Source organism: Mixophyes fleayi, chromosome 6, assembly GCF_038048845.1.
Source record: "Mixophyes fleayi isolate aMixFle1 chromosome 6, aMixFle1.hap1, whole genome shotgun sequence".
Taxonomy (NCBI): domain Eukaryota; kingdom Metazoa; phylum Chordata; class Amphibia; order Anura; family Limnodynastidae; genus Mixophyes; species Mixophyes fleayi.
In genome coordinates, this window is record NC_134407.1 from 212279276 (window position 1) to 212298969 (window position 19694).

General features: G+C 42.4%; 3 protein-coding genes across 5 annotated transcripts in view; 2 read left to right on the forward strand and 1 right to left on the reverse strand.

Moving 5' to 3' along the window:
- Positions 1-19694, reverse strand: part of LOC142159811 (uncharacterized) — a 316766-nt gene that overhangs the window by 216700 nt on the left and 80372 nt on the right. The window lies entirely within an intron of this gene.
- LOC142159838 (uncharacterized) overlaps positions 1-19694 on the forward strand; it is a 196735-nt gene that overhangs the window by 74922 nt on the left and 102119 nt on the right. The gene's annotated exons all lie outside the window — the stretch shown is intronic.
- LOC142159908 (uncharacterized) lies at positions 837-13347 on the forward strand. Its single transcript, XM_075214775.1, has 2 exons — positions 837-924; positions 10455-13347. The coding sequence occupies exon 2, from the start codon at positions 10599-10601 to the stop codon at positions 12063-12065; it is 1467 nt and encodes a 488-aa protein (XP_075070876.1). The 5' UTR covers positions 837-924; positions 10455-10598; the 3' UTR covers positions 12066-13347.

The window sequence follows — 19694 nt, forward strand, 5'->3', positions numbered from 1 at the left end:
GTTTGTAGACAATCTGGCTCCCAAGGCAAAGCTTGAAAATGTGACACATTTTAGAATGTTAGAACAATACCCACTAAGAGGATGACACACATAGAACCTGCTAACATGTTCCTGGGCATTACTATGGTTGTTAACATTTTATTAGACATCAGTAACATGTGGCTACATGGATTTGCTCTTGGTTGTCTTGATTCCAATATAAATCTTTTATTCGATACAGGCCTTAAGACACAGCACATTACAGATCACAGAGTGCGGATCCCTTTATTTAGACAACTACTACTTGTTGTTGCCAAACCAGACCCTCCCTGATTATTTATTATGCTGATTTTCAAGGTTTTCCTTAATCTTTATCAGACATTATGGTGCTGACATTTTCTTTTCTTTTTTTTTATCAGACATTATTAATGTTATTATGCTGACGTAACTTCTACATTTATTTTGTTCTTCATCCTACCATTTACCTTGTGTCACCTATCATTCATTTCCTGACCTTTGTCCATCCAGCTATTCACTTTAAAACACTGACACTTAGATATGTTTTGCCTAGCAAGGTATACATGTACTAATAACACAGATGCTGCAGCTGCCTCTGTTACCTTATCTACTATTGCTACTGAATATATATACATATTGCTCTCAGGACAAGTTACTATATAATCCTCCTTCATACATTTGCTGTTACCTGAGCATAGAGCTTTAGGATGGGGGCAGCTGCTAAGTCCCTAGCATAGGCAGGAATGGAGGGAAAGCACTGACCAATCAGCATGAGGGATTGTGATGACTCCTCCCCCTGACTGACTGGCTGCAGGAAGTCAGTCACATGACACAGTCACAGGCTGAGGACACAGAGTTTGGAGCAGGATCCAGCAGCATTTCCTCCCCCTCTGCCTCATCTCACTGTGCAGACACTTCATGGAGAAAGTAAGTAGTAACTGTGTACTGTCACAATAGCAGAAAGACCAATACATGAGCTCTGTCCTTGTAATTGGAGTTTATGAGGGATTGGACCTGACTGTGTGTTTATATATCAGTATGTGACTGAGCACTTTCTCCTATGATCACTGTGAGGAGCCCTGCTGAGTGATCTAATGATATGGGGGAGTCAGGGGTAATGTAGAAAAAGGACTGGTGTGTATGTATGTATGTATCTATGTCGGTGACTTCATTTCTTGTGTCTCACATCTGTGTGAACTGTGTTTTGTTTTTTTTGAAGCATGTAACAGTAATTTGTTATATATTGTATATGACCAGTGTTGGGCTGCTGGTCAGTGAAGTGTATTTTAATGCACCATTCTGGCTTTGCTCTCATCTAGACCAATATGTGTTTATTTCTTAAATCATCAGCTGAACAATTACCGGAGATGCAGCCAGTTTGTCTTCATCACAACTGTTTCTTATTATTACTATATCTATCACTCTATTGCAGTGGTTCCCAAACTTTTGCAGTTCGCGGCACCCTTAGAGTCTCCATAATTTTTTCAAGGCACCCCTCCAAAATAATTACTGAGCAGTCCTGTTTTAGTTGGGTCAAAAAATTGTAATAAGTATTTAGGTCAGGACAGAAATACTTATTTAGATGTATGCAAAAATGCCCCCTCTGCATCCAGACACTCTGCCCTCTCTCACGCTGCCCCCTCTGCCCTCTGTCACGCTGTCCCCCCTCCTCTGCCCTCTCTCACGCTGTCCCCTCTGCCCTCTGTCATGCTGTCCCCCTTCTCCGCCTCCGCTGCCCCTCTCACGCTGTGTCCCCCTCCGCTGCCCCTCTCACGCTGTGTCCCCCTCCGCTGCCCCTCTCACGCTGTGTCCCCCTCCGCTGCCCCTCTCACGCTGTGTCCCCCTCCGCTGCCCCTCTCACGCTGTGTCCCCCTCCGCTGCCCCTCTCACGCTGTGTCCCCCTCCGCTGCCCCTCTCACGCTGTGTCCCCCTCCGCTGCCCTCTCTCACGCTGTGCTCGCCCTCTCTCACGCTGTGCCCCCCTCCTCTGCCCTCTCTCACGCTGTGTCCCCCTCCACTGGCCCACTCACGCTGTCCCCCTCTGTCGCGGGCCAGCCATAGAAAAAAAACAAACAACACAAAAACTTACCAATCCACGCAGCGCTGGGACCCAGCATCCTCCTGTCTCTGCGTGAGAGAGGAGGATGCTGGGTCCCAGCGCCGTGTGGATTGGTAAGTTTTTGTGTTGTTTGTTTTTTTTTTTCTATGGCCTCCCACGGCACCTCTGGAAGCCGCGGCGCACACTTTGGGAACCGCCGCTCTAAGGGAAGACGTGTTGGGGGTTTTCTCACAAAGTGTTAGGGAATGTACAGTTCATCATCATCAACATTTATATAGCGCCAGCAAATTCCGTAGCGCTTTACAATTGGGTACAAACATTAATAAAACATTACTGGGTAATACATACAGACAGAGAGATAAGAGAACCCTGCTCGCAAGCTTTACCATCTATGGGACAATGGGAGTTGGAAACACAAGGACGCGTGCTACATCATATTGCACATGAGACCAGCTAGAATGCAAAGGTAAAAGTATTGAGTGGGCTGTGTGATCAGTCACAGAGCAATGTTGGTCAGAGGGTTCTTGTGTTAGCTGTGTATAGGGTGGTAATAGGGTAACCTAGGGAGATTAAGATGGTGGTTGAGGAATATTATAAGCTTGTCTTAAGAGGTGGGTTTTCAGAGAATGTTTGAAGGTTCGAAGACTAGAGGAAAGTCTTACTGTGCGAGGGAGGGAATACCACAAAGTGGGTGCAGCCCAAAAAAAGTCCTGTAACCAGGGAATGGGAGGATGTGATGAGAGTGGAAGAGAGACGTAGATCTTGTGCAGAACGGAGGTGTTGGATCAGGAGATATTTTGAGACAAGTGAGATGTATGTCGGTACAATTTTGTTGATGGCCTTGTATGTTAGTAGAATAATTTTATATTGGATTAGTTGAAATACAGGCAACCAATGTAGAGACTGACAGGGTGGCTCAGCAGAGGAAGAACGGTTTGCAAGGAAAATCAATCTAGCCGCTGTGTGCAAAATAGATTGAAGGGCTTCAAGTCTGATTTTGGGAAGACCAGTAAGGAGGGAATTGCAATAGTCAATGCGGGAGATGATGAGTGCATGCATTAAGGTTTTTGCGTCTTGTGTGAGATATGTGCATATTCTGGAAATGTTCTTTAGATGTATGTAACATGATTTAGATATAGAGTTGATGTGGGGAATAAATGATAGTCAAGGATTACACCTAGGCAGCGAGCTTGCGGGGTGGGTTTTATGGTCATGTTATCAACAGAAATAGAAATGTCAGGCAGGAAGCGTCTGTTTTTAGGTTGGAATATTATTTATTATGTTTTTGAAAGGTTTGAGTTGGTGAGAGGACATCTAAGATGAAATGGCAGAAAGACAGTCAGTAACGCGAGACAACACAGATGGTGAAAGATCAGGAGAGGATAGATCGATTTGTGTATCATCCGCATTGAGATGATACTGAAATCCAAAGGAGCTCATTAGTTTTCCAAGAGAAGTGGTGTAGATAGAGAATAGCAGAGGACCTAGGACTGAGCCTTGTGGTGCTCCAACTGGTAAAGGAAACAGAGCAGAGGTGAATCCAGAGAGATTAACACTGAAAGAGCGATTAGATAGGTAAGATGAGAACCAGGATAGGACAGTGCCTTCAAGACCTAGGGATTGTAGCGTTTGTATGAGGAGAGAGTGGTCAACAGTGTTGAATGCAACAGAAAGATCCAGGAGAATTAGAAGAGAATAATGGTTTTTACTTTTTGCTGTGATCAAATCATTGACAACCTTGGTCAGCACAGTCTCTGTGGAGTGTTGAGAGTGAAAGCCTGACTGAAGAGGATCCAACAGGTTGTTTGCTGTAAGAAAGTGTCTGAGGCGAAGTGTAGGCAATTCTCTTGAGAAGCTTGGAGGGGCATGGGAGCTGGGAGATGGGGCGGTAATTTGAGAGAGAGTTTGGGTCAGAATTTATTTTATTTAAAATAGGAGTAATCACTGCATGCTTGACATTGCATGCTACAGTTAAATGACATGGGGAACAACCTGGGACACCTGCCAGTAACTAACTTCACCTGCTGCAGCTGCCACTGCACTTATCTTTGTTTTCTATTTCCCTGCTTCACTCTCACCATTCTGCTGCTCTCTGTGACCCATTCACTCACTACTGCTTTCCACACCCTCTCTCATCACCGCTCTCTGGGTATGGGTGAAAACCGGAATTGCCGGAATGAGTCTGCCCCCTGCAGCCGTTTGCTGTATTTGCTCTTCCTGTATAGAGCATTCTGTTCTGCTACACAGATATGTTCACTGTAATGTGTGTAGGGGTTATAATTATTAGGATATATATGTGTATGTATATATATATATATATATATATATATATATATAATATATTTTTTTTTTTTTTTTTTTTTCTTATTGTCTTGGTAAAGGATGATGAGTAGTCTTTGTACCAATATAGATGTTTATTCACTACAGGTTACAGTAATGTCATGACATGTTACCTTCAGTTCAGATTATATAGAGTGCAACATTCTATTTTTAATACAGAAACTTTTATACCTACAATGAGATAGATTATTAGTGCCAAATCAGGTTCTCCCATGTGTACCTATTATACTTATTTCTCATGAGAGATCCTTAAGTAACTGTCACCAGATGTCAGGATATTATTTGATCTTTCACATAGAATGTATCACTTTGTTGACTTTATTTCCTATAATTATTCTTATATTTTCCTGTCTGTGTTCCTAGTTATGCTTCACTGACCTTCAGTTTATCCTGAAATTAACATTATTTATTGCTATATTGTTATACTGTGTCACGTAGACTATTAAAATATGAGCACATGATTTCTTATTTCTTTCTTAAAGTGAGTGTATGATTAAAAATACTTATGTTAATATATTTTTGTCAGTACATATATGGTTATATGGTAGATATGTTATCGTGAATCACCACTTCTACAATATCTATATATAAGTTAACCCGTGCATGATACTCATGCATTCTAGTCAAATCAAGCTACTTAAGGTGTTAAAAAGGTTCTTGTCATGCATTTGGGCCTAGCCCAGGCCTCCTCAGGGGAAGAGCGTTACTTCCCGACGCAAGCGCCCTTTTTTAACGTGGTTTTGTCCACATGTCACCACCTCATCATTTTTCTCCATCACCTCATCCTTCATCTTCATCGCCACATCCTTCATCAAGCTACTTAAGGTGTTAAAAACTCCCCACTGTCACCCACGGCAACCACAAATACTTGATAGCTTATTTGTACACTGAGATTTAAAGTTGATATTTGTGTGTTACATGAAAAAACAGACAGTATTTAAATTATGTGCAAAACAGGACACTAATTTTCACCCCTTGTATTGTAACATGGTTTTGTCCGGGAGACTTAAATAAACTTATTAATTTAAGTTCCTTAATGAATCAGGCCCCTTATGTTTTCAATTTTGTGCACAGCCATGAGAGGTGCGAGATAAAACTGGAGATTTGACAGTTTACCGCGCCGAATAGCTTTTAACGCTTCTCCCATCCTCCCTATACTTTCAATAGATCTTCTACCTGTCCGCGATAGGACCGTTTGTGCAAAAAAAACCACTGCGTTAAAAATGTAATTGAATATCAGGTAAAGTTAACCTGTTTTAAAGTGAGTGAAGACCGCGTTAAAATTACTTAAATAACAAACCCACGTTCAATTGAATTCCCCCCCATATAGTGCAAAGATCATTACATAGATATGTGCAATGATTAAATGTTAATCAGACCAAGAGACTATGCGGTTTTTATAGATTAAGGGGATCATGCAGAGTTGAACACAAAAAAAAGTGTACTTTAAAAAAACGTACGCAGTCCCCTGGTGACCATTCGACTAGTGCAACTTTCACGAATTGGAAGAGAACCTATTGGGTTTTCCCCCTCATGTGTTCAATGTGGTTTAACAGCAGAATTGTTTAAGGTGTTCCTCCCCACTATGTACCCCTTCAATCCTTCTCCTTTTTATTTTTGTGTCCTTTCCTTACCCCCATCCCTCTCTACTTTCTGTACCCCATAATTTCTGAAAAATTAATAAAAATACTATTGAAGTTAAAAAAAAAACGTACGCAACTTTGGCATACATTCGTCCCGATTCAGAGTCAGAGATCCATCCTGCTCTGCATAGAACACAAACTGCGTATGTTTTCCTAAAATGCGCTTAAAGCGTATCTTACCAGGAGTAGCATGTGCTTTTAGTGTATCCTACGCAATGGCCCGTAAGGCCGCCTAAATAAATAGAAAGTAGAACGGCCCCCTCCAAAAAGCATAAACAGCCTTAATGCTGCCATGCTGCCTACACTGGAACTGGCAAAATTGGGGTGGGGGGGTGAATTAAAGGGGCTTCCCACACCATAGTGCCAACCAGCCCTTGGCCGATCAGCAGGGGTTGGATTTCCTGGGGTAATAAATTCAATAAAACCAAAACGTTTTGCCCGTGGTGCACTACAGGTCCAAGCATGCCCAGGCTGCCTTTAAGTGATGGGGCATGCTAGCTAAGAGTTAAGGCCGTTTGCGTCGTCTGTGCATGGTTTTTTGGGTTGTTTTCTTTATATATGGATTATAGGTTTAACAAGAAGATCCTTTTGGATCTATGGGTTTAAGGTGAAGATGTCAGGATGGATCTAATTCCGCAGCACTGTACAGAGATCTCATTCACATCGGTCCCTGTCCGAATCCAGTTTATATGTAAAACATGGAACTTTCTTATCAGTCATTATATACATGTGTGTGGAGATCTAGTGTCCTCTCAATAAAACACATACTTTAAACATTTTCAAAATGAACATGATTCAATTCTACAGTCTACTAGTAAATAAATACTTGATTAACTTCATTCAAATATAATTATATTTAACAATTTACTGCTCTTAACTCTGGTATTATTGTACTGTATTGCCTTTACCATTGCACTGCTCTACCATAACATTGCTTTTACATAGAGTGACCCTGCTATTGTTTTACCACCATGATTACATTACCACTAACGTACCTCACTTGCCATCATCTGGGCTTTTACACCACCTAGGCCCAGACTCCATCATGGCCCGTGTGCCATACTATGTTGCCCAAATAGGCCTCTGCACAATGTGGACCATCCAGGACTCTGTACCACCTAGACCCTTGTCCCATCGTGGCCCCATCTAGACCTCTCTACATCATGGCCTTAGTATCTTGCAGACCTCTGCACCATAATGACACTATGACTATTGTTACTATTTGCGCCTATTGTCTCTCATTACCCCCTCCCTCTAGAAAGTAAGCTCTCACAGGCAGGATCCTCTGCCCTATGTCTCTTGTCTGTCCTCTCTCCATTCCCATCTCTGGAGAGGTAGTGTCCTTAGGGGATAGCCAGGTTTCAGTGATGGCATACAGGTTGAAGGATCTAGAGATAAAGAGATCATGGATAGAGGTCAATTTGTTACAGACTGACCTGGTGTTCCAGAGACCACAGGATAGAGGGAAGAGGAGAGATGTGGATGAGGTTGTTGGGGTTGCTGGACTGCAAGAGTGTGGATGATATGGAGCGAGGGACATAACAGGGAGAGAGGGTTGGAATTGGATAAGAAACAGAAGTAGGAAGGGACCTGGCAGGGGTCAGAGGGGGAGGGGGAGCAAGAGATGAGGGAAGAGTGGAGAATGGGCTGATTAGGGGGATAATGGAAGAGGAGGAGGCAGGAGAAGGAAGGAGCGATGTAAGGAAATAGATTTCCGGGGCGAAGAAGAGAAAGGGGGTAGGTAGAAATCATGCTCAAGTTGCAGCAATCACCTCAGAGGAGAGAAATAAATTCACCCAAGTTTCAGTTTCATAATTTAGCTTGGCAGATCCACTTTAGTGATTTCAATTAGGGGCAAGAGCACAATCACTGACATTTTACTTGATTCTCAATTTTGCATCCTTTCTCTATTTGAGTTATATCCTCCATGCTCTATAGCTCGCAACTATCAAGACACGACTTCTACACCAAGCCTATTTGTTCCCTCGGCAACCGTACAGGATTGGCCTTTCCTCGGACCGTCTATCCAAAATGCACGCAACTTAAAGCAGAAATGTATCATAATCTGTGCAGTGTTGGCATTTACAAGTGTTATGAGACACACTAACTGTTTTTTGCGGTAATGTGCTTGGTGTTTCTCTCGCAAATACTCCCCAGTGGGTCATACTGGGTTATTTGGCAGACCAACCCAATATCTCAAGACTTGATAAAAAGCTCTGGACGATCTTGTCCGCCGCAGGGTGCAGAGCCATCCTCCGACTGTGGCTTCACGATGCTCCACCATCCCTAGACTCCTCTTTTTGTTTCATATGGACTAGTTAAAAAAAACACATAACAAAGAACCCCTCACACCGTCCCTTTTTCACCCTCCCATCACATATGAAACTTGCGATCGAAAAATGCTGTCAGTACAGCTCTTGGTGTTCTTGTCAAAGCCTGGCAGACCGCTATCCCATTATCATCTAACATTCTCTTTCTCCCTTGCCCCTTCCCGTCACTTTGTTGGCCCTCTCCACCCTTTACATATGCTCTCTGTACATCCCACCACCAACTCCATTAATGGATCACTGATCTCTAAGTTCGGGTGAGCACTAGCTTTAGCTTTAGCGTTGGTGTTCGTTTTAGAATTCATTTTAGGTCTTCACTGAAGCCACAATTATGGGCTTAGCCTTTTATGGTTCTCGATCTGCTCTGGTATTCGAACTAGACTCTCTGCCTATACTTGCATTGTTTCCGTATGTAAATGAAAATTTGGCTGTCTGACAACTCCTTGGGACCCTGCTTGACCACATGTTTTCCCGATTTCTATCATGCTCAGTTTGTCCCTTGACTATTGAAAATTCCTTATCAAGTTTGCTCAAATGTTGTTTTGTGCATGCAATATTATTTTTTTTTTTAAACAAAAAATAGGACATTGGATACAGGTTCTTGTCATGGGAAATATTTTCCCCATTATGATATACAGTTAAGGACTGAAAGAGCTACTGATGATGGTTGTGACCAAATGAGCTTACTTTGCCAACCGGTCTGTTGGAGGAAGAAGGATGAAGGGATGTTCTTCCTGCACGGTTTATCTGGGTTTCTTTCTCTTCATGAGTAACCAACTGTTACTGACCACTCCTACTGGTGTCACCTTCCACCAGACACTTGCCGACTGCGAGTGCCAACTGCGCAATAGTTGGAGAACCTTGCTGCCACCTCTAGGCTCCTTTGTGGCGACTAGAACAGCTTACTTCTGTTGTAGCTGGTATAGCTGTTACAGCTATGAATCAGGACAGCTGCGTGACTTACAGATGCTGGGTTCAACACAGGAGAGCCGGGGAATGGATTAGAGTGTAAGCGCTTTTCTGTTGGTCACAAAATACAGCAGCCACTAGGAGTAGGCAGAATCTTCAAGCAGTAAAGTTTTATTGCTCCAAAGTCCTGACAAGGACCTTTCCACACTAGTTGGAGGTACTAGTCATGACCCAGAAGTATAGATGGAATACTACTACATTATATGGTAAAACAGGGCTCTTTTTATACAGTTTTTGACACAAATGTTGTCAGTGGGTAACCCATCCACTTGATCCTAGATGGCGCCACAACGTCTGAGGTATTACATCTGAGGATATAATATTCTCTAGACTTGGACATAACGTACTTTTAAACAAAATTTACACCAATCAGTGAATTCCTAAATTACTTGCTGTTACATTATTCAGACAGGTTCTAAGACACGTTAACTACACAGGATGGAAAGGTAATGACCTCCCTCCTGTGCATTCAAGCTAAAAAGGTCTTGGTCATTGAGATGAGAACTTAATTAGCATGCTATTAGCCTGCCTTCAGAGGTTACAAAGCAGATTTCCGCCTACCTGGAATAGAAATCAATACATTTCAAATACCAAAAATACAACACAATATAAAAAAATCAGTACATTTGCAATGATATACATCGGCACACTGCACCACTAATTTCTACAATAAGTTATTTATAAGTGATCCAGCCACAATAGTGTATTGATGTCACAGGTAGTTGGTCAAGCCCATGTGTACATCGTTTTTCCATCTCACTTGCTGATAATTACTTATGCTATCAATTGATAAATCATTTCGATATTTTTATTTATTTGTTATCTTCTTTGGGAGATGTATTTTTAAATTGTGGGAGCTGTTATAATATGTATTGAATTTTGCTGTCAAATGGGCCAGATCCTCTATATCAGATGCAATACAAGAAGTGACTAATTTAGAATTTAAAGTATAATATAGTATATAATAACGGCTAGAGAGAAGACAGCTTCCTTTTTCTAGCAGTTTAGTTAGTAACGGTAAGGGCAGATATAGAAGATCTATATTGAGGAAGAGGGCATGATTTTGTTGTGATTAATTGTAATCGCGAACATTGCTTAATTATCCTTTCTCTCCAAACAGATTTATCAGAGGTCAAAAATACACGCGACACATTTCACATCGCTAATTGTTCACCAAATGGTGTAAATAAGGATTCTCCTTTATTTCTAAATAGTCCTGAGCAAAAATCATTCAGAACATACATCAAATGAAGAAGGAAGTTCTATGGCCACAGGAAGATTATATGTAGAAGAAGATCTTGCAGACAAGTCGTCTGAAGATGAAAATCACAGTGGTACAGATACAAAACAGTCAAGTGGAGAAGAAAATCCCACAGATTCTGACACGGAATGGTCATATAAAGGCGGAAGTCCCGCATATGCAGGTGCAGAATCCTCTAGTGAAGAAAGTAGCTTCAGAGGCACCGATACTAAAGACACATCAATGACTGAGCAGAGTAGTAACTCTGACCTTGTCAGACACATGCAAGCTCATAAAACAGAAGATATTTATAAGTGTTGTCACTGTGGGAAATGTTTTGATTCAAAAACAAAGTTCAAAAGACATGAGCGAGTGCATAAGCGAAAGACGCCATTCAAATGTTCTGAATGTGGGAGATGTTTTTCCCACCAATCCCATCTGTTTAGACATCAGAGAACCCACACAGGAGAGAAGCCATTTCAGTGCTCTGAATGTAAGCAATGTTTTGCCAGGAAATGTTCTCTCAATAGACATGAGAGAAGCCACACGGGCGAAAAGCGTTATTCATGTGCTGAGTGTGGTAAACAGTTTACTAATAATCAAACTTTGGTTGAGCATGAAAGAATTCACACAGGAGAAAAGCCATTTTCATGTGCTGAATGTGGGAAGTGTTTTTCCAGCAAAAAAACTTTTTCAAGACATAATGCATTACACACTGGGAAGAATCTGTTTTCATGTCCTGAATGTGGAAAATCATTCAATCAGAAATCAAATCTTGTCAACCATCTAAGAATTCATACAGGTGAGAAGCCATTTTCCTGTTCTGAATGTGAGAAATGCTTTGCCACACGTTATCAGCTAATTCAACATCAGTCAGTTCATACTGGCAACACAATTGTATGTCCAGAATGTGGAAAATCTTTTCCTAGTCGATCATGTCTTTATATACACACACAAATTCACATAGGAAAGAAACCATATTCATGCTCTGAATGTGGGAAAGCCTTTCGTATAAAAGGAAATCTTGAACGGCATGAGAGATCTCATACAGGAGAAAAACCATTTGAGTGTTCGGAGTGTAACAAGTCTTTCCACTGTAACTCACATCTTAATCGACATCGCAAGATTCATACTGGCGAGAAACCCTACTCATGTCCTGAATGTGGGAAATGTTTTCCTTGCAACGTGACTCTCAAAAGTCATATGGCAATCCACTCAAGAGCGAAACCTGTTTCTTGTTCGGAGTGTGGGAAATGTTTTAAAAATAAGGCTCGTTTACGTCAACACAAGATAATTCACACAGGGCAGAAATCTTGTTTGTGCTTAGAGTGTGGGAAATATTTTGCTAATAAACAAAATCTTCAAATACACCAAAGACTTCACACAGGGGAGATGCCGTTTCCGTGTTCTGAGTGTGGGCAATGTTTCCGAAGGCAGAAAGCGCTCAATGCTCACATGAAAACTCACTCGGGAAAGAAGAAATATGAGTGATCTACATAACTAGATTCTCCTACATTGAGTCTTCCTATAAATGAACGCAGATCTTGGTATCTAAATCATTGTATCAAATTAAGACTAAAATATTAAAAGAAAAAAGTGTACTATACGTCACATAACCAGCTAGAGGTCTATGAGATGTTTGTGTTTTGCATTTAGAAGATAACCACAGATCACTTTCATCGGCTGTACGTCTGACTGCATTTAGGCTCAAGAAATGCTGGGTGTCTTCTGAATGCTCAGCTCAAGCAGCTAAACCACCTGGTTTTCTACTTGTTAGGGCAAATTGGACACTGAAGCTGTCCTGAGTGGCAGGATTGGACTGTGTGTGGCCAGCTTATTTTTGCTATGAGATCCCCATCCAGGTTTTTTTTTTTATTATTCAGTTGCTTAATTTCAATGGCAGGAGAAAGTTCTGGCAGTCTTTGTGTTGACCACCTCCACAACACTTGTCATGTCAAGTGGCCATGCTCTGTGGGTCTCCTCCCTCAATTTTACTAATGGCTTTAAAGGATTATTATTATTATTGGTAAACTTTTATTTAATTTAATGTGACACTTGGATCTACTGATATCCTACCACTTATTAATGCTGCAAGCAGGGCAGCTTCTAGACCAGGCCTGGCCAAGCTTATTTTATTTCTTGGTGCAGAGATGGGAGGAAGAGTCAGCAATTGAACTGAGTGGTGCTCAGTGATCACACAACGTTTTATGGGGCAAGTGTTCGGCCTCCGGAGAGCTTATCATCCTCTGACAGTGACCAAATAAAATCTGGTGACACATCCATCCCATCATGTGATATGGGGCACAGAACCTCTGGGGCAGTACTGAGATTACAGCAGGTTGGGAGGAGGATATGGCGATGGGGGTCAGCAGAGGAATGAGAACATACATACCTTTGAAATAATGTGCTCAAAACATTGACCACAGGCAACAGCTGTGTTCTATTTAAGAAAGTTTCTCCTAATAAGGTTTACGGCCCAAATACATTGCAGAACATCCTATCCACGAGCCTAGTGGGCTTCAAAGCGGTTTGTTAAACCAAACCACTCCAGGGATTTATACATAGAATCATAACCCCATCTGCAGGCTTTTCTACAGCATCTCAGACATCTCTGAAGTTGGAAGCAATAACACAGCATCCTTTGTTGTTAGATAATAGATTATTCTCCAAAACTTCCAAGAGGCCTATTGATATATATCCTACTATATATTTTTTTTATTCCTTGTAAACATGTACTTGCTTTGTCATTTTATATTTTTGTAAGTATTTTATCTCCGATTAAATAAATACAATGACATCTATTAGGTCTTTGAGCTCTGATTAGAACCTATGCTTACAAATGGCCGTACTCGCAATTATTGTGTTGTTGAGTTATTGGATTTATTTTCCTAAATGTGAGTTTTATATTCGTTATTTAGCATCATACTGGGGATGACCTGCACCTTCTTAATTTCCCATACTTATCAAAGTGGTGGTTGCAGTCAGAAGCGTGGCGTAATGATCTAGGGCAGTGTTTCTCAACTCCAGTCCTCAGGACCCCCTAGCAGTACATGTTTTCCATATCGCCTTGCTGGAGCACAGGTGTATTCATTACTGACTGACACAGTGTAGCAGGTGTTATAATTATTTCACTGGTCACTTGGCAATCCTGCACTGTTAGTGGGTCCTGAGGACTGGAGTTGAGAAACACTGATCTAGGGGGTATAAATGGCAATTGTTCTGTGCCCTGCAGAGAAGTGTTTGACATACAGTAACTCTTTGAGACCCACACACTCCATGGGCAATTAGGTATTGTGAAGTTCAGACATTGATGCTCCTAGAAGTGGCCATAACTATCTGATGACTTATTACAGTTACTGCAGATATATTATCAGGCACTGCTACTACTGCTGTCTTATTATTGTACTCTGCTCCTGTATTACTGGTACTATAATCATCATCATCAAAATTTATTTATATAGAGACAGCAAATTCCGTTGCGCTTTACAATTGGGAACAAACATTAATAAAACAATACTGGGTAATACATACAGACAGATAGGTAAGAGAACCCTGCTCAGAAGCTTACAATCTATAGGACAATGGGAGTTTCAAACACAAGGGCATGTGCTACATTATATTGCACAATGGACCAGCTAGAATGCAAAGGTAAAAGTATTTAGGGGGCTGTGTGTGTGGCAATGTTGGTCAGAGGGTTGTTGTCTTGTGTTGGCTGTGTAGAGGGTGGTAATAGGGGAGATTAAGATGGTGGTTGAGGAATATCATAAGCTTGTCTGAAGAGGTGGGTTTTCAGAGAGCGCTTGAAGGTTTGGAGATTAGAGGAAAGTCTTACTGTGTGAAGGAGGGAATTCCACAAAGTGGGTGCAGCCCGAAAAATGTCCTGTAACTGAGCATGGGAGGATATGATGAGAGTTGAAGAGAGATGCAAATCTTGTGCAGAACGCAGGTGTCTACCACTGCTAACCTATTACTGAGCATCATTACTACTGCTAACATATAACTGGTCACTTCTACTACTAACCTATTACTGAGCATTACTACTGATGCTAGCATGTTACCGGTACTGCTGCTAACGTTACTGGGGGGTCATCACGACTGCTAACATTACTTGGCATTACTATTGTCAAATCTAATTTAGATTGTTCACCTGTAAGTATCCGTTTATGAGCTCATCAGCCGGAGAGAATAAGAGACACTGCAAGTTCTGCGTGTACAATTAGCTCTGATTTATTATTTACAAGTTCATTGCGATATATAGCACAAAATCCCGTATTAAAGAAAACTACGCCCCAAAGAGTTTTAACCACTCATGCTTCCTTTACTCAGATCTTGCTACATTCTCACACTTTCACATGGGAATTCTCCCCAGGGGGGAGTTGCTTTATCTCCTGTTTGCCACATCCAAGGTCATGGGCATAGTATCTTGCAAACAATGAATAACTCCTACAACTAGCTGTATCTAATCTGTCTAAACGATAAGAGAACAAGATGGCATCAGCTTAGCAAAATCACATTTCTCACTATAATGTATATACTTTTGTTAGCTATTACTACTGCTAACGTGTTAGCGATTCATGCGTGCTTCGATGATGCCCCCCATTTGGCTATTCTGAGAGCAGAAAAGGGGCCAGAGAGGCTGGAGATGCATTGCCACGCTGCCCCCATTTATATTTGTCAGGCAATTATCTCTGCCCCCCTCCCCCCCCCCCCATATAGTATGTCAGGTATGCTGCGTTTAATGGCAGCATCAAGGTATTAATAGCACCAGTGGTTAACGTTGAATAGCACTATGCAATATATATGAGGACAATGTGGCATAGCACTATGTGTTAATGATATGGGACTATGGTTGCCATATAGTCATAGCCAAAAATATTGCCACTCTTTCTCTCTGTTAATATTACAGAATTTGTGTCTTATTCTGAAATTAATACTGTATTTCACCCAGAAAATGAAAATAAATGGCATTGACAAAAGTATCAATACCTAGACCTGATTTTGACAGCACAGCCTTTGGAAAAAATAACTGCAATCGACTGCATCCCATAACAATGGATGAGCTTCCTGCACCACCCTACTGGCAGCTTGGTCCGGTCTTCTTATGCAATCTACTCCAGTTGTCCCAGCTGCTGTTTTCAGATCTCTCCACAGGTGTTCTATGGGATTTAGATCTGGACTCATTGCTGGCCACTTCAGAACAGTCCAGCGAGTTGTCTTGAACCACTCCTGGGTGCTTTTTGAAGTCTATTTGTGATCATTGTCCTGCTAGAAGACCCGTGACCTTGGATGAAGACCCATCGTTCTAACACTGAATTCAACATTGCAATACGAAATTGCCTTGTAATCTGATGTTTTTTGTAGAGGTCCAGATTCTGTCACCCACTTTAAAACTGCGCTTCCTACGGTGGAGCTCCAAAAATATTGGCCTGGGAGGCAGCATGATGTGAAGATGCTCATACTGTTTTCCAAATAGCCCTTAAACATAAATAAGGTGGTGCGGTGATCAGTGACACAGTGGTTGTTTCTGACTTAGGTGTGTTTCATTTTCTGCTGCAGGTGGAGGTTGACATCTCATCTGTAGGGAGAGAGAAAGCCACCTACCTGTACTAACCTTTTGTCTGCTGCGAAGTTAGTGGGAGGCCTGTACTGCCCCTTAAGATAAAACCACCAATGCGTATGCCAGGGTTCAGTGCTTCTACTCTCAATGTATACTTCAGGGCTCAATACTGATTTTCAGTATCCTCTCTTTGGTGCCCAACTCTTTCCCTCTTTCTGTGAACTCTCAGTCCTGTGTGACTAACAGATCTCGGCTCTTTTCTTATCACTCTACCTGAAACTTAATTTCTCTGAGATTGAACTATTTGAGTTCCCACCCTCCAATAACAACCCCCATACCTGATTTCGCTATCTCTGGAAGTAAATCTAGCATTACTTCCACTGCTCAGGGCCAGAGACTAAGGGTGGCATTTAATCCCTCTCTGTTCTTCATGTCCCACATTCTTAATGCCCTTATTATTATTATTATTATTATTATTATTATTATTATTATTACCTTTATATAGCGCCACTAATTCCGCAGCGCTGTACTGAACTCACTCACATCAGTCCCTGCCCCATTGGGGCTTACAGTCTAAATTCCCTAACACACATCGACAGACAGACACACAGACTAGTGTCAATTTGTTAACAGCCAATTAACCTACCTCCAGTTTTTGGAGTGTGGAAGGAAACCGGAGCACCCTGAGGAAACCCACGCAAACACGGGAAGAACATGCAAACCCCTCACAGATAAGGCCATGGTTGGGGATTGAACTCATGACCCCAGTGCTGTAAGGCAGAAGTCCTTGCTGCCCTTACCCTTACCACTGATGTGGCAAAGGTGGAGCAGCTGTTGTGAAAAAGGTAATGGGGCTTCTCCAACACGAAGAGGACTTTGGGTGCACCACCAGTTCGGGAACGGTACTGACAAATTCGGGACCGGTATCGACAAATTCTTCCTAATCTCTATCAGGAGGTAAAGAACAACGTTGAAACAGATGTTGCACAACCATGTTGTCCAACATCTGTACGAGAGTAAGAGCACGCTCTAATGTGCAAGAAAGACTGGGCAATGCTCTTCTGCGGGGATTATCACCGCTGCCTCAGATGCACATTGCGGGATGTGTGCCTTTTACCCCACATCAAGGAGTAATAGGCACTAGATGGGTCGGTGTACGTGGTGGTTCCCGGACATGGAAATGGACAGGTGAGGGTATTGCACAGGAATATGCTGCAACCCTGTTTAGTTGCCGAATCATACTAGATGGTACCAACTGCAGAGGAATGGGCTGGCAGATGGTGGACTTCTGGGTCATTTCCCTGCCCATCGAGGATTTAGCGATTCCCCCGTCTGCCAAAGATGCTGTCATCCAGACAGTGAAATGTCCAACCATGACGAAGAGCACTGGCAAGAGCCGCAGTGATTTAGATGAACTGGAACCCAGACACCCTGGTTTCTGGGGAAACTTCCTAAAGAACTCTTTGATAAACCTATTGGTGTGTAGGCATCTCATTGGAACCCAAGACTGTTCCTCTGGGCCGTAGCCTTTCCAATGTACAAGAAAGTGAATTTGTCCCTGGACTTTCTTAGAATTGAGGATTTTTTGCACAAGGAATTCATGATGCCTATCCACACTGACTGGCCGTGATACTCGACACCTGTTAGAATTGATTTTATTAGTGGAGATAAATGGTTTCAGGAGAGAACAAATGTATTAGGAATTTTCAGGGATGGAGCGAGTTTAAGCCTAAAGGCCACAGGATTGACCTTCTTGATTATAGTAAAAGGTCCAATAAACCTGGGTCCCAGTTTCCTGCAAGGCTGTCTAAACTTGATGTTCTGTGTAGAGAGCTAGACTTCATCTCCGACTTTAAAGTAACAAGCTCTACTATGGTGGTCTGACACAGATTTAGATCTGAAAGAAGCCTGGAGCAGAGCAGAGTGGACACTCTTCCAGATAGTTCTAAGTCGTGATGCAGTAGAGGACATTGCAGGAGACCCAAAAGAATTTATGGAGGAGAATTAGCCCTGGGATAGAAACCGAGGTTGCAGAAGAATGGAGAGATACGGGTTGAGGAGTGACAGGAGTTATTATAGGCAAATTCAGCCCACGGGAGTAGAGATGCCCAGTTATCATGAAACTTGGAGATGTATAGGCGGAGATACTGCTCTAGGTACTGGTTTACCTTTTCCGGTTGTCCGTTGGATTGTGGATGGTAAGCTGACGATAGACTAACTTTCATTCCCAGCAGATTGCAGAAGGCCCTCCAAAACTGAGCGACAAACTGGGAGCCACGATCAGAAACGATGTCCTAAGGGAGACCGTGTAAACGAAAGATATGCTGATCAAAATTTGAAGTCGGGGTCTGCGCATTGGGTAACTTGGGCAATGGTACAAAGTAAGCAATTTTACAGAAGCAATCCACGACCACCCAGATAGTATTGTGACCGGATGACCGTGGCAGGTCTACAATGAAATCCATCGAACGATGCGTCCATGCCATAACTGGAATAGACAAGGGAATCAACTGGCCCGAAGGGCGGTTCCTGGAGGACTTGTTTCTGGCACACACCTCACAAGAGAGAACATAAGTCTGGATCCCCAGTTTGTTTCTGTGACATTCTGTCAAAACCATTTCCCTCAGATGGACCGGAACAAACAGCATGCCTGTAGGGGTTTTGGAGGGAGCAATTCTTTGAAAATGTTGGACGGTAACCCCAAGCTCTTGGGTTAGGCCAGCATGGATTGCGGAGGATTGAATGATGGGCGGAGTGTGACATGACGGGAAACTCCGAAAGAGAGCATTGGCCTTGACATTTTTGGAGCCTGGCCGAAAATTGATTATAAAATTAAAGCGAGTAAAGAAGAGTGCCAATCGAGCTTGTCTAGGATTGAAGGTCTTGGCAGTCTGAATATACTGAAGATTTTTATGGTCTGTGAGGATGGTAACTTGATGGGTAGCCCCCTCCAACCAATGTCACCACTCCTCCAAGGCCCATTTGATGGCTAACAACTCACGGTTACCCACATCGTAATTGATCTCAGCAGTTGAAAATTTCCGGGAGAGATATGCACATGGATGCAACTTTTGGTTGTGGGGGTCCCTCTGAGAGAATAGCACCAGCCCCTACATCTGAAGCGTCTACTTCGGCAATAAAAGGGAGTTCCGATTTTGGGTGCCTGAGGACTGGAGCAGATTTAAAAGTCTCCTTCAGAGTAGAAAAAGAGGTTAGAGCTGCCGGTGACCAGTTAGCTGTATCAGCACCTTTACGAGTAAGAGCAGTGATTGGTGCCACAAGCACTGAGAATGAGCGGATGAACCTCCGATAATAGTTGGAAAAGCCAAGAAATCGTTGAATGGCTTTCAAGTTAGTGGGAAGCACCCAGTCCTGGACTGCCCAGACTTTGTCAGGATCCATTGAAAACTCCCTGCAGGAAATGACATAACCCAAGAAGGTAACACGGGTGACCTCAAATTCATAATTTTTCAAGTTTAGCATATAAGTGATGCTGGCGGAGTCTAAGATGCACCTCTCGAACATGTTGACGGTGCTCACCAAGGACTGTGAATAGATTAGAA